Source organism: Trachymyrmex cornetzi, unplaced genomic scaffold (genome assembly GCF_001594075.2).
Source record: "Trachymyrmex cornetzi isolate Tcor2-1 unplaced genomic scaffold, Tcor1.1 scaffold313, whole genome shotgun sequence".
Classification (NCBI taxonomy): Eukaryota; Metazoa; Arthropoda; class Insecta; order Hymenoptera; family Formicidae; genus Trachymyrmex; species Trachymyrmex cornetzi.
Window position 1 is genome coordinate 423,878 of NW_017297828.1, and position 26,505 is coordinate 450,382.

Sequence of the window (26,505 nt, forward strand, 5' to 3'; positions counted from 1 at the left end):
AATAGAGAAGACGTGGTAGACCTGCTGCGCCTGGGGCCGGGATAAGGAAAAGGGAAATAATAGGAACGATAGATGGAAGGAGGGACGGACAGGCACAGGTGTGCCGGCACCGTGTAGGCGCCAGGTCCCTCATCGGACAATCCCGCCACCTTTTGCTTGCTTTTTTCTCATCGCCTCCATCCGGGAGGGGTAGGACGTGGAATCTTGGATCATGGAGAGCCGATCACTACGCTGCTGTGAAATCCTTTTGAGTCGCGTTCGACGAAATATTTTATTTTTATTCCAATTCGATATTGATATGAGATAAACATTTTAGCAAAAGATAGACAGATAGAGAGAGAGAGAGAGAGAGAGAGAGAGCATTTATCTTTTAATAAAAAATTGATGACTTATACATAATAAAGAATTATACTTTAAAATATTTTAACTTTCTATGCGTCAATCTCTCGTGTCCTTGTTAACTGTTTAAGGCAAAAGCGTGTAGGTGGCAGATTGAAAGGAAGGTTATACCGTCACCTATATGTATATAACCATAAAAAGGAGAGCATAAGTCGTCCTTTACTGTCAATTACTTGTCGAAAAAATTGGATCTTTGCATACGCGAACGACTGCATACTGCTTCTCCTCGAATATACTGCATCGATAGAACGCTTAAGCCGCATCTTGTTTCATTACAAGCAAGAGTAAATAAAGATATAAAATATACAGACATTATTAGCATAAATTGAAAAACAAAAGATATATAACTCGTTTCTTGCCGTCGGTTATATTATCGAAAAAATTGGCATTCTGCATATGTATATGATCGAAATAATTATATCGATACAATCATGACTAATATATAACGTATGACAGATTAATTATGAATAATGTAATAATATAATATTGTATAATAATGTAATAAGTCGCTCTTTAAATAGAATTAAATATAAAAATTTATCAAGTTTCTATAACAACACATAGAAATAGTGCAACATTCTCATGTCAGACATAAGAATCTCAGAGATATTCACTTAAGAGTCATCCTTGTCCATCTCTGTGTATTTTCACGTAAGTAAACACATCGTGACATAATGCTAGTTAAAGATTTTTACAATGCTCGTAGGCAATCGTGTGTATTTTTCCCACGGATGAAACTCGTGAGTCTATTAAAATTCGGAAAGTCAAATTCCCAGAATCGAATTCCCATCGATAACTCTTGAAGCAAGATATACGATCAATTAAACTCTTTCGAGACTGTCGTAAGTAATGCAAGTTATATGTGAATAAAAGTCTTTTAAAGAACGCTGAAATATATTAAATTATAATATGTTTTATATATATGTATACTCCTTGCGACTGTCAGATTATCGCAAAAAAAATCGAAATTGTAAAATTTCACGATTTAATTAATCTATATAATTAAATAAAAATTTACGACCCATCTTGATTTATCCGAACAAATTTCAGTAACAATAAAATTTCCATATTCAACTATAAATATATTGTAAAACAATTAATGATATATGTCTTTGCATAAAGTTGACATAGCGGAAAAAAGTCGATCTTTAAAGGATTAACCGGCATAACTACAGGGTACCGGGATCTGCTCGTGATCCTGGACTTTAATCTCGAGATTGTCTCGCGGGCAGCACCTTGACACTGCACGAAAAGGACCACTCCTCAAGCCGGGCAATCCGGTTCTCCTTGACGTGAATGTGTTAGGTGCAAATGCCACTGCCACCGTGTGTGCACTCATGTGGCTCGACGGCCGTTGGCTGGAACGGCCCCGAATTTTCGACAGGAGCTGAGCCATCGCGCGTCTCATCCTACCTTTTTATATATTGATTAAATGCGCAACGATTACAGGCATTAAAGCTGCGGATGTATCGCTGGATTTGCATAAAATTTCAGGGGGCGTGCGCTCCCCCGATGAATTCAAAGACGACTTTTCCTCGGCGACGGATTTGTTCGGACAACTCTTGAATTCTCAATGTCGAATATTTTAACGATCAAGCTTCAAACTAGGATTTTGTTGAAAAACCGAGGACATTTAAGACTAATTGCGGAGAGTTTTAAGAAATCATACGGATATCTAATAGATGTTTTTAACAATTAATCAGAATATAATAATTTTTTATCATAATACTGCTATTAAAAGTTCACATTAAAAATATTAAATATTATTTAAAAATATATATGTATATAATACACTAATTTATTAAGTACTGTAGTAAACTATTTTATAATTTCTCTCTCTCACAGTGTTGGTCTAGTCATCTATCCATCCGTCTATTTGTCCGTGCGATTGTCTATCTACAAGATTTTTCAGTAGTGGTTTTCAAATTAACCCTCGAATGGCACACATGGGTCTTTCGTGTCCATGCTAATTTCTAATTATTCTTATTTCTCATTATATACATGTGCACATGGTCCTATGCCCCCCCCCCTCCCACGAGAAAAATTTTTATAATGATGGGGAGAATATAGGGAAGCAACGGCGACAGAGAATCTCTATGTGTTGTCGAGCAGCACAGTCGCAAAGTTGCGTGAGCAATCGAGAGACCCATATCTATAGTCAAAAGGTGCCTTCTTCACAAGTGAATTAAGTTATTTTTGTATTGAGTAGGCTTATTTTATCGTGTCTATATTTTTTTGCTGTATTCACTGCGGGAAGCCGATATGCGAAGTCCACAGATTACTGATATACAGCGAATGCATACCATAAAAAAATTTAATATTCTATAATTACTTTTTAAATATTTCTGTTTGCATTAAAAATAATCATTTTTGTACTTTAATAAAATCAAAAACTGTTTTTTCTTCAAAAATACTCTATTTGTCCACATTAAAAATATGACATATTCAGATGCTCAAATAATTGCACTTTTTTTGCATTTGGCTCGTGTAATATTTTTTTTGTAAATTATGATATCTGTACAAAAACATTCTACAATGATTTTTTTTTTGTATATATATAGCAAAGTTACAATTTTTATATCAAAACTGAATTATTTTCTTTTACTGGTGCAGAAAGTAAGTTTCATAATTTTTCTAAACATTTTTTCCAATGTTTGCATAGCAGAATAATTTAGTAGACCTTAAAGAATATGTGCGAATTTTAAAGAATTTTTCGAGCACTTTAAGAGCCTTATTAAATCGAGTCGGACACGAATGATCTATGTGTGCCGTAAAAAGGTACCGAAAATAAATGTGTTGTTCGAGGGTTAAGTTTTCACAACAATAGATTACAATAGGTATTCAAGAACCTTAGACTCCACCGAGGCAAAGTATGAATCAAATCGTTGACCATAGGGGTTAAAGATCAAGTTTAACAGTTTTTCCAATAGTTACAGGTTTTCGCCAGACCACTTAATTACATCCGTTGCAAAGAGTTTATTAAAAAAAATACTAACAAGATAATTAAAGAATCGTTACTTTGAATTCACATCGCAGCAGCCTGCTAAATACAGCACTATCAATCTCAACATACTTTTCCGATAGTATTATACCGTCGAATTTTTTCGATAATGTGATTCATCAGGATGCGTGTCGACCGGAACAGCGTGCGCTATTATAGAGAAGGTCGATGAATCAAGTTGCGTAGCGTAGCAAGACGAGAAAGAAGCAGCAAGAAGATTCTACTGGTCCATTATCACGTAACTGCAGCGAGCGTGAGAGAGTTTGGAGGCTTCCCTCCTTCGACGGAGAGAGTCAGCCCGAAGGGATACAAATTACTAGTATAAACTTTTAATGCTAGCTCGCGCCGCCGGCTAAACCAATTCCGCACGCCTGCGAGATGCGTGTTGCGCGCGTCTTCGAATTCCGATAGGGCGAACGGAAACGCCGCCGCTACCGGAATGCGTTCTCGCCACGGGAGCCAAGTGAGATGTCGGCAGATCGGTTACGCGAAGGGTAACCCGGAGGAATGGAATGCCATAGCGTGGGTAAATTGGAGATGTTACGTATTTTGTTAATATCTTCAACAAACAAAGTTAAGGTAACATTCTCTCAAAAAAGACAAAAAGGAAGAATTCTGATATCGGTTCAAAGTCATGAAAATTATTTGGACGCGTTGCATATTGCAAACTAAAAATGCAAAGGTATATCTGTACATAAAAAAAAAATAATAATAAGTTTGAATAAAATATACATTCTTTGAAAAAAGACAAACAGGAAGAGTTCTGTTATCGATTCAAAGTGATGAAAATTATTTGAATGCATTGCATCTTGAAAACTAAAAATACAACGATATATCTGTGCATGACAAGATTATTAGTTTGAATAAAATATATTCAAATAAGAAATTTACCAAAATAAGTATCTCATTTGAAATTGCTTATTTGATTAGATAAAGTCAAAACGTAAATACTCTGTATAGTAAAATATTACACTGAAAGAAAAGATTGGCTGAATATAACGCAGCATTTTTAATTGATTGCAGCAGCCAATTAAAAATGCTATTTTACCATCTAATTTGCTGCAGCAGCCAATCTTTTCTTTCAGTGTAATTTCAAAATTTACTCGTTCAACGTTTTAATAAACTGATTTAAAATTTCGACCTAATCATTTGCTCGTATGACTCTCTACTATCATTATTATTTCTCATTTGGATTACTTTATTTGAATCGTATTTTAATTTAGGAAACAAGATAAGAGCGCGCGTATAAGTAAATCGAGTAGACAACTGACAAGGCAAGATAAAGGGAAACCTCTAAGCATCCGATCGTTCGCACGTTCACGCGTTTGTCTTCCATTGTCTCGTCCTTCCTGAAATCTCGCCTGCTTCTATTCAGAACCGCGCGAGAAAAGGAACCGGAGAGAACAACGATCGCACAGGTGCGTCGACTAAACCGCGATTTCGGAAATCCTAAAAGAGAGGGTGGAGGAAGAAGGGCCGCCGCTACTCGCGATGGTAAACGCGGTCTGGCGAGTGCGGTTTCGAGCAATCGCCTCGACAATTTACAAGAGGCATTAGAACCACCGATGTACGAATAGGGTGGTGTATATCGAACGTGTGCATGCATACGTTGCCCGCACATATACACACATATCCGTGACCGCGTTACACACGACGGTGCGCGGTTTCAGCTGTTGCTACTTTCTGGCGAGCAAATAAAAGCTCGAGCACCTGCGACCGCAACGAACGGCGGCGGCAGGCGGCGCTAATTAGACGGGAAAATACGATTCGTGTAGCGTGTCCCGCCATTCGTAGTCCTCGGCTACCGAAGTCGCGACGTCCCGTGGAAACTCGCACCTAAGCGACGTATAGAACTGATAGGACGCCCACATCAACGTGCCTCGAATTTCTTGCGATAGTCTCCTCGTTAATTAGAAAGTGACTGCTTGCTATCGACACCAAATTAAAATAGTATTTCAGAGACAGTAGTAAATAATATTAATTAAATTATATATGTATATATTTTAATAATCCAATATAATCCATTTTATATATCCTCTCTAAATCTGAACCAGTGGATAATCACTGTTATCAGTGCCAAGTATGCCACTGGTAATCAGTAAATTAAATTTGAGATTCCTAACCTAGCTAACCTTTATTATGTGATCTAACTAACTTATTTTTAATGCTTAAATTTAATGAATACTGTATTGGAAGATTGAAATTAACGTGAAAATGTCAGTATTTTAGTTATATAATGTTCAAACATTCTTCCTTTTTTAGTTGAATTTCACTGATTATCAGTGCTAAGTATGCCACTGGATAATTAAGCTATAATAATTAGACTATCCACTGGTTCAGATTTAGAAAGTAAGATATATATATATATGTACATAAAATTGTGTACGTAATCGTTTCAATTAATATAATTGAAGAACTAAGAGGAAAACAAGCTGAGGACAGCTGATCGATTAAGAAAGTTTCGCCAGACAAAATTCGGATTCGGCGCGAATTAATTTTATATATATGTATATATTCGCTCGATCTCCAATTACTCTTCGATCGGAAAGAATACACCTGACATCTCCAACACGTTCGATAGAGCGACAGATGGAATGAAACTTGCGATCTTCGACAGATAATTCGGACGCCTCGATGACACGCCTTACGCACACACACACACACACACAGACGTACACATACGCATCCAATTCTCTTATTCGCGTCACTTTCGTGAGGAAACAACGAATTCGGTGGTTCCGAGTTAAATTGAACCACCTGCCTCCGAATGAAAGAAGCCATCGACCGGAATGACTGAATTGGCTAAAACTTATTGCTTTAATTCGCCGGTACTTGATTAACCCTTACGAGACGCATCGCGTCGGAATCCCGAGTACCGATTAATTACATGTAATTGGCGTTTGAACTTTTGCTTGTTCCTTTAAGTACTTTCTGACTGAGAGTAACGCAGCGTGTACCCCGAATCTTATTTAAAGTTAAATTTGAACAGCTCAATCAACTTGATGGGATCACGTACACAGCTAGGGTAATCTAATTTTTTTTTAACGTGATTTTAATTAAAGAAAGGCTAATACTCCGATATTTAATATATAAAAGAATTTAGAATTTAATTCAGATACTTACAAGATATTTTTATGATAGTAATCAAGATGAAAATTTTGTTCGTATTATGCAGAGCGATTCAACATTGCAGTCTATTTCCTAATGTTCGAGTTTACACATTGAAAAAAATGAATATAATTTTGCATGGAAGTTACATGTATATGACTGGAAAATTACTGAAATATGACTGGAAATTTTCTGGGAAAGAAAATTTTCAGTCATATTTAGGTAATTTTCCGGTCACGTACATGTAATTTCCATGTAAAATTACATACATTTTTTTCAGTACATGTGTATTCCATATAATTACAAGTTTTTCTATACATCCTGAAAACCCTCGGTTATAAATCAGAAATAGCCAGATACGTAGGTAAAAGTTATTCTTTTCGGAAATATCACACACATATGGGAACCAACAACAACATATTTCAGAGCAGCTACGTCTGGTAACTGGATGGTCTATCGGCAATTTCCTATCTGCATATCCGGGGAAACTCTGCACATGTGAAACTCGACCGCTTTTTTCCGCAAGGACTGTTTTGGGTATGGTGAAGGCAATCGTCGGCAAAACGATGGAGTCTAACTGACGGGAAAAACCTGAATGAGAGAGTCCAACCGTAATTGCCTTGTGTCGAGTGCTCAGCGACATGTGTTTTCAACCTCGCCGGTAATCTAAGAATCAGGACGTCTCGCTCGTTTGTGCTGACTACTTGAGCGTTACGTAAATCAGAGACAAATAATAGAAATCCGACAGAGTTCCAGGTGTGGCGGGAAAAGCGATTTAATCGCTTTTCTGTATGTGTGTGTATAAATGGTCTTAGAATTTATATAAAATTTATATATATCTGCAAAAGTCTGCTTTGTAAGATACATCAATTAGAATGCAAGAGAAATGTTTAATTCCATTAAAAATATATGTATTTTTCATCTTGCTCATTAATATCATTTAATGAATTAAAAATACAAATTTGTTTAAAATGATCTGATGTATTTTAAAATATTCTCGAAAGTGTTGAAACTATAAAGTTCGCGTATGGTTTACTATTCCACAGACACGATGCATTGTAATTGCGAGTTCTTCGCCTACATTTCACAGCCTTTGCGATCCATATACTATTGTGTATATTATAAAAGTCCGCAGTTTTTATGCGTTGCGTCACTCTTGAATATGTCGAACACATGTTTGCGAGCAAGAAAGGTCGAAAGTGACCTGGCACTTTACGTCCCAGAATTATTACACGCTCCGTGGCGAAAATGTGCGCGCATGCATTTAGTATTCGATGATGTATGGTAGCTCGATTCGCGTCGTCGAACACACATTGCACGCATACGATCTCTTTAAAAGTATCGATCTCTTTAAAAAATTCAGTTAATAAAATTTGTTCTATTTTTTAACGTCCACAATAAAAGATAATATAATTATCATATAATTATAATTTACTGATATACATCTATTCTTAAAATTGTGTAATTGGAAAGTATGGTTCTATTTATTCACAATCTCTCGAGAGAATTATAAAAATCCATTATGCTTTTTACGTCTATATGTATATTAACATTAGAAATGCCAAACAGTCATTATTTACCGTTTCTATTTTTTTAAATATATATTATATTTTTTTGTGTAAAAGATAGGAATCTAAAATTTTTTTACCATTCAATAATTATCTTTTATGTTGATAAAATATGGTATCTTGTCGCTTTCTTTATTTTCATACTAATTTATTTATTTGGTCCTTTTAATGACTAAGAAACATTGAAACTTCTAGTGTTAAATAGTTTACTAAATAATCCTCAAATTAAAATTATAATCCAATTTTAATTAAATAAAGACCGACCTTTCTGCAAACCTGAGATTAATTAATTTTAATAACACAGAGGTTTAGCTCGTAATTCGTCGTATTGAATCAACACTGCCACCTTGTTTTCCATTACACATATATCTCCCTAGTATTTGCGGACAGGATTCGCGGTACAATACTTTTTGGACACCGCGTGCATGCCGACGCGAATCCAAGCGACGCGAAGCGCGATCGCGTTAGTATTCACGGTGATTTGTCGTTCGTGCGACGGATAGCGTAAACAAAGGGGAATGTCATCGCGCCGCGCGTTGACAATGACGACCATCGTCAATGGGCGTCCCGACGTTTGTACGTGATTGCAAACAACCGCCGTTGCTGGCTCCGGAGGTAAATTTGATGTCTCTCGCGTGCGTGTGCGATGTACCATTGAACGCGCGCGCGGCGCATACGGATGAGACTTCTTCCGATTAATCGTTGCCGCTTAAAGTTATTTCCCGAACATTTCTCCAGGATCTTATTGTTAGGTGTCTATAACTGGCACTGACAAATTAGGCGAATATTCTCAATGAGCTAGTAAATTACAATTTTTAATTCAATATTTACGTCAATTATATACTAAGAAGAAATGTAATCATAATTTTAATTATAATTTCTAAGATCTAAAGATTTACGACGTTACGTATTTTTTGTAGACGTCGCATCAAAGAGAAATCTCAAGAAGTCGCGAATTAGCGTCATTAATAAAATAAAATAAAATGTAATATAATAATTAATATAATATATAATAAAAAGACTCATCGAACAAAGCACAACACGTAAATATTTTTGAATAATTTGACTTAAAAGCTAAAATATCTGCACCAACTGACGTCATATACATTAAAATAATTATAGCATAAAAATAAGTTTAACTATTGATCCTTCAATGTTAAAGTAGTGCAAATAAGTTCGAAGCAGCCCTCTTCTTTGATTATTTCAACAAGGCGAGGTCACCACGTGTCATTGTACTCGGCTGAAAAAGAGGGTTGAAATTCGCTCTCCCTGTTACTCACTCTCTCGACAAATCCTGCCCTTACGGGGTTGTAATTGAAACAGCACGTGTCTCTCGCGACATGCAGCGAAATAATGGCGACATCGTGAGCTATCAAGGGCGAAGGAAACAAGGGGGAAAGGGAGAAAAACTAGAGCTCTCTCGAGGTAGCACGTTTCTGTTGCGCCCTTTTCTGCGGGTCGAGTCGATAATAATGACTGCTCATTTTGGAGCTAAATTCCCTTCCTCAAATAGGGTAAAACGCTATTTTTAAGGAGACAATTTGTACATTTTGAGTGTTTATATTTAGAGAGAGTCCTTGTTAGCTCTGTTACGCAGCAAATTGAATTATTAGCAAAACTAAGAAAAATTAAGATACAAGTAAACTGGTCAAAATAATTAACTTAAGAAAACCAAAGAAATATACAAAAGTTATTTAGGTTTAAACAATGTCGTGGCTTATTTCATGCTTATAATTAGAATAACTTTAAATTAATATAATTAACATATATATAAGAATATAAATACTAAATAATATTTTACACAAATATATTTCTGCTTACAAAACCTTCTTCAATGTTAAAACGTAGAAATACTTCGCCATTGATGGTTTTTTTTAATTTTCATTGTATTTGTTATTTATTTGATTTGTTAATTTAATATTGTATTTCTGCGTTTTAACACTGAAGAAGGCTTTATAAGCTGAAACATTTGTGCAGAATATTATTTAGTATTTATATTCTTAACACAACGTTAATTATATTAATTTAAAGTTATTCTAATTATAAGCTCGAAATAAGCCACAACATTGTTTAATTTTTTAAAAAATATACAAACATTTTTACTCTAACTTTATTTAGGTTTATCTTAATTTCGTAAAATCTCATATTATGCGAAGATTTTACAAATTAAAAAATTTAAAAAGTTAACAATGTCGTCAAGAGATCGATAATTATAAAATTATTTGATACAAACAGAATTGAAAAAAGTCAGGCAAATTAAGTTTTAAAAGAGCAGAAAGGAACATTCGTTTTTTAAATAGCTTGAAAATAATTTCAATGAAAAAATTTAAAAATATATAGTTCCTAAAATATACAGTTTTAAATACAAAAAACGAATCAGAGAAAATAGGATATCTACTTTATGCAGCAAATATATAAATACTTCTTCTAGCACTTACATAATGTGTACATACGTGGTATAAACTGAAAGCGTCGATATTTAAAATTGACTTCATCAGCTGATTCTATTTTCTTTTCATATCACGACCTCGTCTCAAGAGGGGCAATAAACATTAGCGCGGAGGCCGCTGGTTGTTTATCACAATATCGGCGTACGAGGTTCGCAACTGATACACGAAATTCAGATCGCAGATAACGAATGTGATGTGGTTTGGCGTCGCGCGATTCCCATCTCTTCGTCGCAATCGCACGATTCTATCGCACGCGCGGATATCGCGTTACCCGAATTAAACGGCGACCGCGTACGTAGCCGGGTATGTGAACACCATCCGATCCGACCGGCCGCGTCCGTTCATCTATCCATCAAATCCGATCATAATTACACGCGATACAGCGATACAGTTGGGATCCGGCCGGCCAAAGCGTATCCACTGTCACGCGAGCTGTCGGACTCGTCCCTCGCGCCGCTCTTGATTTACGAAATTTCGTGTACACACCATGAATTTCCAACTGGCGCGCGTACGCGTGTATCGCGCCAATCGCGTTACGCCCTCGATCAAATGAGCATAATAAAGAGATCCCGACCCGCGCTGTGTAATCTTCCTCCATTATTCCGAATGAAAACGTGCCGAGATGAATGGTTGCATTCAGCATAAGAACAATTTACCAGAAAAGGTTAATACCTAGTTAGAATTTCAAACAACGAAATTGTCTCTCGTCGAATGCAATGGTTAAATCTAATTTTTACAGTAGTGCGAATAATGTCAGGGTCACTCAGTGTATAACGAAGAGTAATAATTTTCAGAATTATTAATCGAATTTTGACTTTTTTATTTTTTTTTTTATAATTTAGTAAATTCCATATTTGTAGTTCCAACTGCGCGGAAAGAACGGTTTTGCTAGAATGTCTAAAAATTTAACTAGCTACAGACCAGAAAATAAATTTTGTTAGACCATTAAAATAAATATGTAGGACGCTCAAGCTCACTGCTAGAATGTCAACATTTTTGCAGCATCGTTCATTATGTTTAAGCTTCATTATTCTGCATAATAATTCTGATACAGTCCAAAATTATTAATTTTAAATGTATATCTATACAGAAAGAACTTTGTTGAAGCATCTAAAAATTTAACTAGATACAGATACGAAAATAGCTTTATTGGATTAACGAAATAATTATGTAGGACTCTCTCAAGCCAGTTGTTAAAATATAAAAATATTTAGTGTTGTTCATCACGCTTGAGCTTTCTACACAAATATTTTCATGGTAAAGTTATTTTCAAATCTGTATTTATACATATATAGTTTTAGATATTTCAACAAATCGTTCTTTCCGTGCAGTTAAATTTTTAAATACTTTAGCAAAATCATTCTTCCCATGTATAATTCACATTAATTACTTGAGTGGTACTTGTGATAATTAGTGTAGCGGGATACTTTCGAGATTGCCTGGTGTGCGTTCAGGAGTGCCGGCACTCCTTCGATTTCCACGCGAGTTCTCGCGAGAATCGCGAAGAAGGGGGTCAACGCAGGCACGGTGGCAAGAGGGGGTTGGGTAGGACGGGTAGGACGGACGGATTAGATACCCGGGAGAGGACATATGGCGGAGCTTTAATAATTGAAGCCGACACTGGCGCAGATGCGGCCACCATTCGCCGACGCTATCGCGCGTGCGACGCGCGCGACGGTCCGCCTATCAAATATTTAGAGATTATAAACTACACACGCCGCACACGATGTGCACACGCCGTGTGTGCACTGCCTGCTTTCGTCCTTTCTGCGTTTTTCTAGCGCGCATATGCGCGTCGCTCCTGCCAGTCGCATCGGAAATGCGCGCGACAATAATACCGATACGAACGACACGCGGACGATACGTTCTCGTTTCGCAGTGAAACTCGAAACGGGGAAGTAACTACCGAGCTATTCGAGTTTAAAATACGATAGGCCATAAGCTCGTTCTCGTCCAGATAAATATCAGGAAGGTCCGGCAAAAAATTCGTACAGAGAAATAGAGAGAGAAAAAAAAAGAAAAATACAAGTTTGAAAAAAAATATTTTTAGCTTAAAATTTTAATTAAAGACAAGCCGGTTGTAGACCTGTCGTTACAATTAAATTGTGGCCTGTGGAACTTCTGTGTACATCCCACAAATTAATAAACTTGACTAAACATAAATCTGTCCCTACGTATATATGCGAACGTGCGGTTAAAATGCATAATTCTCGGCGAATTACAGAGAGAGAGAGAGACGTAACACGATGTCTTCGAGAAATACGTTAGAATGCCAATGTTACAAGAGCCACTAAGAGATTACGGTCGTTTCTCCGGGTCTGCGGGTAAGCGACAAAATTTATTAAGATAACGTGCGGGCAGATGAGAGCAGCGAGCAGGTGTACCTTGGCCATAGCAACCAGTTACCAGACGAATCGCGACACAGTGAAGACACGAAACACAGTGGAATGGCATTGCGAGATCAGACGAATTCGTCAGATCGCGTAACTCGGCCCGACTAGACAAACAAGCGAAAAATATATATGCACAATATGCTATTAGATTTGCATTAATTATCGGCAACACATTTATTATTCACACATTTATTATTATATAATTTTATTATAGATGCAAAATATACAGCGATATAACTTGAGGCAACGACTATATTTATCTCGATCGATGGCATATTAGGATAATCATTTTTAAACAGAGACGTTTACAAAAGAAGATGTAATAACACACTTTCAGTTTGGAAATAATTTGCTTGAACGCGTCAGTTCACGGAAAATAATAAATCTGATCGCCCCGCTCGAGAGGCTTCGTAATAAATAGGCGTCGAAATCGTTTTCTCTCTTTGTTTATCTCGTCACAAGAAGGCAAACGAAAGAACAGGAAAGAACGAATCTGACTGGTGCTGCTTGTCAGGTGGCGCAGAATTAGTCGAGGACCTGCCATCTGGTTACCCTCGATATCCCGCCGGATTAGCATGCCGTATCCTTCACGTGCCAGAGGCACTCGCAAGAGGGTCGTCCTGACCGTCGGTCGATTGCAGGACGACGCCAGGATCGCGACGAGAATGGCGCAGAGGATGGCGGCGGACGGAGGGATAATAGAATTTGAGTGCCCCAGCGGGCGGTCACTTCAGACTCAGACAGCCACGGAATGTCAACGCGATAGAACTTATTGTGGCACCAATATATATCTGACTAAAGTCGCCAATGTAGAAAGGCATCTCAGACGAGAATTTTCCTATTCTTTCCTTCCTAAAATAAGTCATACTAGGATGATTTTCAAGTCGCAAGAATTTTGGCATTTTTAACATTTGTGTCGATGAAAATGTTTTATATAGTTTTAATGACAGTTTATTATGTATGCCGCGTACTAGATTTTGTATTCCTTGTGAAAGCTAATATGTAAATGCGGGTTCATATAAATCGAATTGATATGCATTAATATAAACATAAATAAATGCAAGTTGTTTACAAAACGTGATTATACATTTAATGTAATATATTTTACTCCTTCTCAGATTACAGACAAACGTAATTTGATTTTACTTGTAATCAATAATTATTGTAGTCCTTCTATTGCTTTTTTATCTTTGTTCAATTCCCTACATGAGAAAAATAGATTTAAATGTACTATCAGGATAATTTTTTATTATAACGGAAAAACGGTTTTGCTAAAGGATCCGAAAATTCAGCTAAATGCAGATTTGAAAATAATTTTGTTGGAACACCAAAATAATCATGTAGGAAACTCAAGCATGATGAGCAATATGCTGCAAAAAATTTTAACATTCTGACAATCTTGAGCGTCCTACATTACTTTAACAGTCCAGGAGAATTATTTTTAGATCTGCATCTAATTAAATTTTTAGGTGGATTAGACTCAGCAAACCGTCCTTTTCGTATAATAAAGAATTTTCCTAATAGAACATTTAAATCTGTTTTCGGGAAAATATTTAGAAAAAAAGTCTTATATCTTGAGTTCTTTATTAATATAGGTAAGCACTCGGAGCACTGAAGCTGAACAATAGAAAGAGATGGAACTTTGCGTGCTTGAGGCATGTGCAAATGGTCCACGAGGCGAGGGTGGCTTCGAGAACCCTTGGGAATTTCCTTGGCCCTTTTAGGGGAACATCTGGCCGACACGCATCGGGGCTGCGTGTACGCCTTGTTTCCCCGATGGTTTCGACGCACCCCTATCGGTGCATATGTTTCATAGATACCGCGCGCGCGATGTGCTCGGTGTATAACCTAACCTACGCGTCGCGTCGCAGGGATTCCCCCGCGAGTCAGACCGAGCCTACGCATTATTGCACCAACTGTCATTCGCAATCCGCCGAGAAAAGCCAGCCGTTTCGCCTAATCGCGCCCGTGAAATCGGATCTTATTAAGCCGGCCTAATCTTTTATTGGTGGTCGACATGCAATTTCGCTGTACAAACGCGAACGCGCCTATGATCGCACCTCTCGATGCTTTTCTTGCGAAACAGGATTTTACAGGATATTATGAACATAATATAGAAAAATTGAAGAAACAAATTGTCTTGAAATTTTTACGGTAAAAACTATCAAAGAAAGCAGAAGCATTATTAGAGACTAACAAATGCGCTGAAACAAATAAAAAACTTTTTTTTCAGAGATAATGTTCTAAATTGAAAAAGATATGATAAAACTTGTGCAATTTTATTTTAAATATGAGTAAATTTTATGTTTTATTATAATTCGAAATTAGACCGACGAGAATATAACAGATATATTATAAATCAATTAAGAGAAATAATTCTATTTTTGGTCAAAGCGTATCTTAGTACTTAATAATACTAATATGCAAATTTTTGCAAATACAATTTTTTAGTTTTATAAAATGTGCATCTGTTGATTTATATGTCGATTGATTTCAAATTAGATTGACTGTCAATTTTAATAAAAAAGCATACAAAATTAATCATTCTCATTTTAATATTTAATAATGATACTTTAATAATGATGCTTTTATATTTTATGACAGAATATTAGCTACAGTTCCAGAGTTGTATTCAAAGTTGAAGATTTAAAAACCGTATTAAATAACAACTTGGAATTCCATCCGATAAAATTGACATTCGATCGTCGTAAAAATCCAGCAAAGACCTCGATCTCTCCGAAAGTAGCGGAAGGACAGATTCTGTATAAATAAGCTGTATAGGGCTGTCCTAAAAGGCAGCGGCGATAGCCGAGTAGGCAAATGCAGGAAGCGTGTGTCGCGCTCGCGCCACGATTACTTTCGCGGGGTGAACGCACGCACGCACGCACGCACGCACGCACGCACGCACGCACGCACGCACGCACGCATCGTTACGTTACCGCCACCGTAAATATAGAACGACACCCCGCTGCGGCTGTCGGCTACGCCATAAGGCACCGCGACGTGACTCTATATGGGGCCGGGCCGGGGCTGGACTTCCGCGCCACACGATGACGCGCTAACGACCCTCTGTCACGCCGAGTCGATTGGTCGATTGGCTCGTAGGTAGGTCATGTACGACCCCCATCATCGAAAAACTGCCATGGTCAATTAGTACCGGTGTCACTATTCACATTCGATTCCTAATTACCGAGGATGTCATCGAAGAAATAAATATTGTATAAATTAGATAGAAAGCAGATTTTTTAAGCTTTATCTTGAAAAATCGTGATTATGTAATATATGTTGCAATATTAAATGTGCAATAAAATATTTATTAGAAACGTAAATTTTTTAATATGATAGATACTGGAACGTAAATATATTATGAGATTTTTGAAAACTCGTATCGTGTTACAGTAAATAGGTTCTATTTTTTATAAATTTTTCACTATAGTTTTAACGGAATAATATCGAGGTATATTCACGAAGCAGCGTGAATCAATGAACTGACAAGATAAGCGCGAATGCGTAAGAGATAACGCGTTAAATATTAGCGGATGTGTCACATGTGCTGTCTTGGTTTGTGTTAAATCTGGAAAATCGATAAGCCAAGGCTTTTCATACGTGACACGCTCCAATTGTCCTGTATGTTCTGTCCGAGCATTTGTCAGGGAACAATTATCTGCGTATCTATACAGGTTCTGGTTCCCGTGTATATAACTTTCTCAATTAGGAAGTTCTCGCCTCTAAGTGAAAACGACCTAAAGTAGAATTTTATGCAGCGTGTTTCGTTATATATTCAGAAATACATCCCTTTTAAAATAAATGTAAATATTTAAACATCAATATTTTTCACATATACACAAACAAATATTTATACGTTATTCCTTCTCTATTTTCTCTTAAATATAAAAAATATAAATAGTTAAAAAATATTTTATCTGTGATAAGCTTTTAATTTTTAAATTTTAATTTTAATAAAACAATTTCATTAAATAGATTTCTATCAATTAGCAGACTGCAATAATTAGAATATTAAAGCGAAATGTAATGGATTCTAAATTATTGGACTAATTTAAAAAATTCTCAAATCTTCGCTTGAGATTTTCTCGAGAAACATGTCTTAACTATTTGACGAGGCCTAAGAAAAAATGGGATAGAGTCAAGCCGTGAAGTATCGAGTGCACACACAATTCTAAAAACGACACGAGTAAGCGCAGCACACTCCTTGTACGTCCGTTAACAGTGATTTCTTTCATTTCGTCGCGCTACTCACGTCATCTGGGAAAGGAAAAACCCCTTAAAACAAACTCTGTGTTCTCGAATACGAGTATTTTTTCCTCTTACAGAAAGAGGACACAACAGGGAGAAAGCGAAGTCGACAATTTTTTCCTATGGTCTTCACAAACGGTTGAAATAAATAAACTTAAACTTGTGGAACATTTTTTTTGCTTCGGCACATTTTTTTACCTAACTACCTAAATAATACAAAGTTCAATATCGAAACACATGTGATGCCTTTTAAACATTTTTTAGACGGTTCTCGCAGAGAACCAAAAGAAACGAAAGCTGTTAAAGAAATTGTACTTGTAATTATAACTTTTTTACAATTATAAATAACTTTACAAATATAATACTTTTACAGTATAATAAAAACAATGAAAAATAATTTTACAATATTTTTTTTAGAATTGCTGCAATATCTTCAGTATAATAATAAAAGAAAAGATTTATATAGAATAATAATCTTACATAAAATATATGTTGTTCAACATTTGCCGTGGAAGACCAAAACATCCTCCTCAAGCGAATCGCGATAATGACGAAATGCAAACAATCTCGACGATAACATTCCCCCGCAAAGATCGGACTAGATCGTTTTCGATCTAAGGACTGATTAAGCGATACCACGGGTACAGTGATGATGAGAAAGATTGTTATCCGGCTCGCGTGCGTGCACTCGTGCGCGAGTACGCGAGCACCGTGCACCGATCTTGATAGGTTATACACCGTTGTATGACGGTTATCGCGTAATGCGTATCGGATGCATTTACGCGTCACGCGCCTCACGACATACGCGATGTAAGCTGTTATCGCGCGCGTTCGCATAAAAAAAAAGAATCTCGCGTAATAAGAGCGAGACCAACGCTGATTCTGCGGAAATCGATCTCGCGCAATTCGCTTTTCGATGGTAACGCATATCTGACGAGCATTCCTGTCACTCGTTGCGGTATTTTTAGTGCCAGCGTTTCCTCCCATCATTCGAATATTATTGATCATTAATATGGAAATGTTTTACGTGGCGAGCGTGATTTATTCTGCAAGAATAAATTCAAATCCGCCATATAAATATTCATCCCTTCATGTCGAATATTACGTTATTTTTATTTATGTATTTTATCAAATATTTTATATATTTGAAATTTTTTACCGATATACGCACGTGTATATTGAATAAAGTATTTGTTTATTGCAGCAAACCGGACTAACTTTCGCGTAGTAGAAAACAAGCTAAAACGCAATATGGACTGATAAAAATGTTACAGCCTCTCCCTCCCCGATGGAGTACCGTATCATGTTTGACGCACCAAAAGTGACGTGTCGCGAGGAAAGATAAAAGCCACCGCCCGTCGCGCGTTGACTGTTAACGTAAATTACATGACACTCCCCAAGTTAGTAGTGCCACACGCCTTTAACATAACCATCTTCACCGTTTCTTCCTCTCCCGCCCCCGTATCCTCCCCCGCAATCACCAGCTGTCGTCTAATTTCCGTCCCCGAGTGGAGCGTTACTATTATTACAAGAATGATCGCGGTGCCGAGATTGAGGGAGTAAAAAAGCTGTTGTCTTCTATACAGCGGTATCTTTAAGGATGATAATTATATCACACGATAATTTAAATTGTGATTAAATAGGTAATATACTTCAGATCTTCAAATATATTCAAGTCATACACATCATTCGTCATCGTCCGTTTCAGATTCAATCAGTTCATAAAAATTATTGGAAAAAGTAAAATAATCAATTAGTTAACACGAAATTAATTAATAATTAGTAAAACGCAAAACACTCTTCCAATTAAATATCAGATATGTAACTTTTAATTTTGGTTCGATACATAAAATTTCTTAAATTATTTTTTTTCCGACAGTTACAAATTCTTTTTGTTGCAACCTTTGCACTTTACGAGCGAAAGGAAATGAGAGATCGACCGTGTCCGCGCTGAGGTTGCTTTTTGAATCCGATGCGAATTGAAAGGCAACCGAGTGCAGCACGGGCGTGTCTGTTTCGCGAGTTGACTCGTGTAATTGCGCGCGAAATTGCCGGCCAAAATAACAGTCATTAATGGTCTTTTTTTCTCGCGCGCATGACCGATATTCGTCGCGATAGAAAACTTTTTACAACGCTGTAAATACATATACCCTTTCCGCGAAGAAATTAAATATATATTTGACAATTAAGCTCGGTTTGTTTGTTATGGAAAATATGATTGCGAGATTATCAGTGAATTCGCAAAAATGGTCCGATCAGTAAATTAACCAATTCCCCGATAAAAAAAAACAATGTATTGTATGTATGTATAAAGAAAATTATCTCAATGACCTATCTTTGATGTATCTTTGTTCAAGATACCAATTCTACATAATAAAGCTTCATTTTTTTAAATAAATTCCAATTTTAGAGTAAATTCCGTGATACACACTCGACATTCAGTAATAATATAACGCTCTAGGATACACACACACATATATAATATATATGATATTAGTAAAAATATTTGTAAGTGTAGTCTTTATCGCTATCAAATCACCTATCCTTACTTTAAGATATACAGCTTAATCACTGATAAGTAACTCAAAAAGTAAGTCAATAATAATAAATCCCTGATAATCACTTTACACACGCAGGTAATACGAAGAATTTTATCTCGATTAACATACTTTATCGAAAAAAATCTTCATTAAAATACTCGAATCCCGAGAATATCGCTTACAAGATTACGTTTCTTATATAGAAGCTCGAAAACAGCTGTTTTCTTTTTCTCAAGGAAAAATTTAATCGCGTTCCTCTTTCTGCATTCAATTGATTGACTTGAAATATATCAAAGTAATTGAACGGTTACGTTGAATTTACATTTATAACTCTATCGGAAACAATTATAATAATTTTCATGTTCAGGCTTTAATGTTCATAAAATAAAAAAAAAATGAAATACCATGCATCCTGTTAAAATAGAAGCTTTTTTAATAAGATTTTTGAATGGCCAACAACTGAGTTAAAAGAACAATCAAAAGAAATATTTTAATAGTCAGTATTTTAATAGCGATCTTGAAATTGTTTTGTGTAAATTATCCATTATTTAACAAAATTTAAGATAAATAAAATATCTGTAATAACGTGTTACAAAATTTTTTATATTTTTGAATATAGAAAGGGTATATGAACGTAAATTTGAAATATAAATTTTTCATTTAATAGACAAATGACATTTAAGGAATCAGGAATGTTTCAAAAATATTATTGAATATCATATTGAAATTCTTAAACAAAAATAATTTTGTGAGTTTTTTCACTGGAACTAAAGTGAAACAATTTTTTTAATACTGAAAAATTTGATAAATGTGACTCATTTTCTTTCTGCTTATCGATTCATTTTTATTGGATTTATTTTCTCGCAAAATATTATTGCTTATAAAGCTTGGAATACATAATCAAGATTATATAAAAATTTCCTACACGTGTTTAAAAATTTGTGTTTGAAAGTGTCTGCGTAACTTAAGACTTCCGACCAATTCCAAGGTGGAGTAAAAAAAGGAATGTGGTGAATCATATTTAAGCTTATCATCAAAAGCCACACACAAGTATCGTCTCAAGAGTGCAGGTGTATTCCTTTATTCCTTGATTTCTATACCGAAAAACCGTCGTTGGTGTGTTATTGCTCAGAAGGAGACAGAAATCTCTTTGATCGATAGATTCCGGAAACCGAAAGTGCGTAATTTAAATCACCAGAAACTCTATAGTGCCAAGAAAAGATCAACACAATGCAGGAACAATGTCATAATACCGAGCAGTTCGTGGAACAAGAGAACGCATCAACACACTTGAGAAAGAATGTTTGTCAGTGATTATCTATAAATTCTAAATTAAAGATATCATATTTTTTCATCTGTCAGATTCTTCTAAGTTGTAACTATGTTTATTATTTCAGATTTTCCGCAAATTTTGAGCATTGCTATACTTAGGATAATAAAGAAATATAAATAGAAAGATGACAATGTGTTTCTCCTAAACAAGTTCTGTATACAAACATGAATTTAATTTAAAAAGTAGCTGTATTCTATCAAGAGAAAGCATGTAAAAAATATTGAAACATATCAAGATTATGAAGATCGTCGATAAGTGATAATACTAAAAATGATTAAAATGCTAACATTTTATAAAATCTTAAAAATCTTTATTTTTCAATAAATTATATAATTGACATAAATCACAGATATACACTATAATGCATTCATACTTATATTTTATACGCTTTATGTATCTAAAAAATTATGTCACGTAATATTTCCCCGCCAAGCCTCATATGCATATGTATTATTGAGTAATTAAATTTAATTAATAAAAGAAAAATAACGAAAGAGCGATTTGTTCACTTCGTTAATTGTACATTTAGTTAAAGAAGAACTCGCTGCTGTCAATTAAGCGTATTATAGCTAATCGGACAAAAAATCAATTACAAGCGCTGTAAGAAAATAATCACGCGATTAAATAAAAGTTCCGGATGGCCTTGATCAGTTACGCTTATTAATACGCGGCCAATTTCTGGTTTGACAAGTCTAACTACTGTCGAAACGAAATACGTTGCAACCACGAAAATGCAGCCCGCAAAATGTAAATTTTTGTGACAGAATTGCTAAAAGAACGAAATTAAGAGATCACGATTTCTTTTTTTCTTCGTCGATAAAAATTGTAAATTGCAATTTAAATGGGCTAAAGAAAAATGAAAGCTTAATAATTTCGTTTCATGCACAAATTAAATAAAGCAGAGTGACAGTAATTCCGTCATTTACAACGCAAAACGCACTAATCCTAGTGGATTGGCCATATGGATTTGTGGAGTCTCGAATGGAGAACATACAGCTGTGTCTGCAAATGGTGTTTGTAAACGACCACGTGGTGACGTATCAAATAGACGTGTACCAAAATATTTTCAGACTCGTAAAATCGGTAAAATAATGGAAAGACCGACTATTGTCCCAGATCGCTGTTTGACTCATAGAATCCTGAATGGGCATGAATATATTAATTGCATGTGTTGTGCAATAAAGTTCCATATTTCGAAAAGATGGAAGAAAGATGTGTACATATGTTGACAATATGCAATTCAGTTGAATGTGAAAAGAATGTCTATGACGTTCACATGGACGATATAATTATTTTAATTTGTAAATATTTAACAATTAAAAAACAATTTAAAAAATATTAGAAAATATAATATATGTATATTAATTGTTTGTATTCTTATAAGAAAAATATATCCAAAGATACGATAAAAATTTGTTTTCATATTCATGCCTTTTTATTATGTTTTTCTCTTATTTTTTGTTATAGTCTTTGCAATTCATTATGTCGATAAGTTTTACATAAAGTATTAAGTTCTTAATAAATTGCAAACATTCGCTAACTACATTTCTGAATAAATAAATTCGACGATCGTTTACCGATACTATTAATTTATTAGTATGCATAGCCTATTTTTACAACAAATATCGATTTTACTGCAATTATTTCGTCATGGAAATAAAAATTACCATTGCGTTCGCACGGAATTCATAAGTGTTTACAATTCGGCGGAACGGTAATGTGCTCGGTGAATATTATAGCGGGCATGGTTGCTTCGCCACCGCCCCCAAGGAGAAGTGCCCCTAATATCCGCCCGTGCGCAATACGCCCGCGGGTGTTTCCCATGGTTTTGGCATAGTGAAAGCATTCTTTCAAGAGAACAGGAGTTGCACCGGGTCTGCTTGTGTCCGGCAAACGGGAGAGTCGCCACGATTAGCGGAGGACACGACGAAAGGAAGCGCGAAGGGCGAGGATGGTTAAAAACGAGAGGGCGGTAAAAGAAACCAGAAAAAAAAAAATTCGGAGGTCGAATCTCCCGGAGATCAACGCTGGTAAACGGCCTCCGCCTGAAAACCTGGGGAAAGACTCCTGCGGTGGTCAGTGAGTCCCATAAACTCGCGATTCTTGGCCGCCCGCGGCATCTCCGCACGCAGACATGCAAACGCACACTCGCACATTGGAGAGTGCTACCACTGGTGGGTGGGCAGAGCGGCTATAAGGCATGACGAAAGAGAGACGAATGTAGAGAGAAGAGAACCGTAGGGTCAGCGGAGACGAAGAACGAGCGAGGGGACAGGCGCAAGGAGAAAGAGAAAGAACAAGCTAGTGGTACAGAGAAACTGTGAGCTAAACTCTCAGCCTGCTGGCGCCGCTCTGTCGGCCCCCGCTGATTCCCGCCGCCAACAATGCGTGCACTTCTCCTCCTCCTCTTCCTCCTCTTCCTCTTCCCCGTAGCCATCGCCACCACCGACGCCAACGCGCTGTGTCGTCTAACATCTCGGTGGTTACCAATACTATAGTGAACAGCGACATCACCATGATCAGCGGCGCCAATATTAGATACCAACGTCGCATTGAGAATCATTGAGTGATCAAGAATCAATAGGAGTCATTTAGAATCGTTAAAACCATTATGTATTAACATCATTAGGAATCAAGTATAATAAACATCGTACTATCAGCCATTCACAACCCATCGAGTAAACTAGTAGGCAGACCGATACTCTTACTGTTATTGTCATAAACCGCACCTAGCATCTCAAAGTGGAGTAACGCATACTATTACTATCACTGACGCCAACGCCAACGCCAAACGCCAACGCCGTGCCGTTCTCTGTCACGGGATCTTTTCCGGCGTGATCTCCCACCCATCGCAATATTCTCGTATGCCACGTTTCGAGTCGACAAAGCTTACGGGTGAGAGGGAGACTGTATTCGCGGCGACGTCAGTCGTTGCTGATAGTGGTGGTAATACAGGCGGTAGTAGTTCAGTAGTACTACTAGTATTGCTGGTGCTGATAGCGATTGTGTAGTGGTGGTGGTAATTTGCCGGAGTGGTGGTGGTAGAGCGACGACGTTACTAGTGGCGGCGACGGCGGCGGTGGTGGTGGTGGTGGAATGGAGCACGAACCAGTCGAGCCTCCCTCGCACACGTAAGAGCATGAAACGGAGTCGAGAGTACACGAGGCGAACCAGTTCACTGTCGACTGCGTTCGAAACAGGACGTGTGTCGACTCACATTCAGTTTCTTGCTTAAACATTGACTCGCGAAACTTCTTTAAACATCGCATTCGTTCAAACGGAATTTTGGGATTACCAGGATCCAATCAGTTTTGTTTATTATACGTGTCGAGATTTGTGGATCTGTACTACGAGGGAAAAGGAAAAAAGTGTATTTTGTGCGTGAGGGTGCGTGAATCGAGGAAGGAACCGGTGAAGTGCCGGTGGTCTATAAGAAGAAAATGACCGATCACGTGGTGGAAAGTACGTTCGAGCTTTCAGCTTTCATGAAAGGTAAATTTAGTTCGTAGCGTGCGTTCGCAGACTTAAATTGAGGGATGACACGAAAGGGATGACTGAAGCGAATGTGATCACTTTAAATTGCTGAGTATTTCAACGTTAGTTTAATCTAACTTTCCCACATCTTTAACGTGCTGAAGTTAACATAGATGTAGTTAATGTAACTAAGTCGTAAAGAGTGGAAAATTTGATAATTTAAATAAATAATTATTTATCTATGCGTAGCAAGTTTTAAAATAAAGTATTATTCTACATCTGAAGTACATTAACCTACTTTAGTCTGAGACAATTCTAATTTTCTCATCTAGTTGTTCTAGATTTTATGCTTTAAAAGCCTTCGCTTTCATATATTCTCGTGTCATCGTTCGAAATACTTTAAGCGCTTCTAATTAAGAAAATAAGGCTCCAAATTATGACAATATTATAATCCCCGCACAATTTAAGTCAATTTATATTTCTAACCAGCGTGCTCCAGATTGGTTTCGTCGATCGACCTTAAATCGATACATGCCGATTTGACATCTCAATACGCGATAAAATCTGCTAAAGCAGTATTCTGCCGAAAATAACATCAAAGAAAACCTTAAACGTAAATTATCGTGTCAATTGTCCAAATGCGGGTCGATCGATACACTCCCCTTGGTGAGGACCGACAATTATCGTTATGAACAACGCGGAATGGAGAGATCGTGATTGGTAGATCAGGACGGGGAACGAAAAGGGAATTGCTCTACAGGCGATGATCAGAATGGACTTTTATACCGGTATAAAGATTAAGCCAAAAGATATTCGCTTGTAAATGAATACACATGGAATGGAAGTACACAAACGCGGGAAAATTGCTCTTATTAGCTACGCTCGTTGCACTCTCACGTTTACATCCTATTTCTCTAGAAGCGAGGCAGAACAAATGCGACACTTGAATACTAAATACCTTTGATGTTCATTCATTAGAGACATCTTCAACGTTCTGACTCAACTTGAATTAAAACAGATCTAATATAGTTTAATAACGATTCTAATAAAAAGCGTTATAAATTTGATTGAAGTCACGTATAGCACACGTTTTCATGGTATGATTGTTAGATTGAAATAATTTACGTCAGACGATAAAATCTACGATAATGATATGAAAGTGTTCACTTTTTATTATCAAAAGTGTCGACTTGAAGTTCACTGAGGTGTGGACTTACAACTGGAACTAGACTATTTGCGTGTAGATGTTGGTGATATCAGATTCCGAATGATAGTCTGGACATTTTTACTAGGCTACGTAGCCGAAGGTATAGCGAGATCTCGATCGAGAGAGAGAGAAAATAGAAACGCGAGAGTGCGAGGTAGAAGAAGGCTGCGGCGGCGACGGCGACTGTGGCTGCGACGGCGCCAGCGTGGGTCGCCACATATACGCACTGCCACAGAGATACGATCCCGGGTAACAGACGACCCCCTTTGACCGAGCTTGAAATCGGTGCTGAGCATCTACGCGTAAACAACGATCCTCGGAGCAGCGAAATCAGCGCGATGTACTGATTTAACTTAACGTCGCCGGAAGACCGCGATACCTGATGATTTGACAAAACAACATAAAAGCGTCACATAAAAGCGAAATTTAGGAGTTTATCAATAAAACGGTCAGAAATAATTATATACGCTATCAAGTTTTGATTAATGAGATGTCTATCTATGACGTTTGATATCAAACGTCATTGTATAGTATCTCTGAAAGCGATAAGAAGTATGAAGTCGGTAAAACACCAAACCTTCGGGTGATAACAGTTGGAAGTAAAAACAAAATCCTATCTAACCATGAAAAGTGTATCTCTTTAAGTGAATACCAGAGCGATATATATAATTCGTGTAACAGTTTATATGTAATACTTGAAGGATTTATACACGGAGAAAATTTTATATTTAAAATTACTATAATGTGGTAGTAGCTGCGGTCTTCATGTAAATTATAA

General features: G+C 36.6%; 1 protein-coding gene across 1 annotated transcript in view; it reads left to right on the top strand.

The window, feature by feature from the left end:
• The first annotated feature begins 24,198 nt into the window (after positions 1-24,198).
• net (atonal bHLH transcription factor 8-like protein net) overlaps positions 24,199-26,505 on the top strand; it is a 24,858-nt gene continuing 22,551 nt past the window's right edge. The window contains exon 1 of the mRNA XM_018509710.1: positions 24,199-24,538. Coding sequence (XP_018365212.1) covers positions 24,487-24,538 — 52 coding nt within the window. The 5' untranslated portion in view covers positions 24,199-24,486. The remainder of the gene's footprint in view (positions 24,539-26,505) is intronic.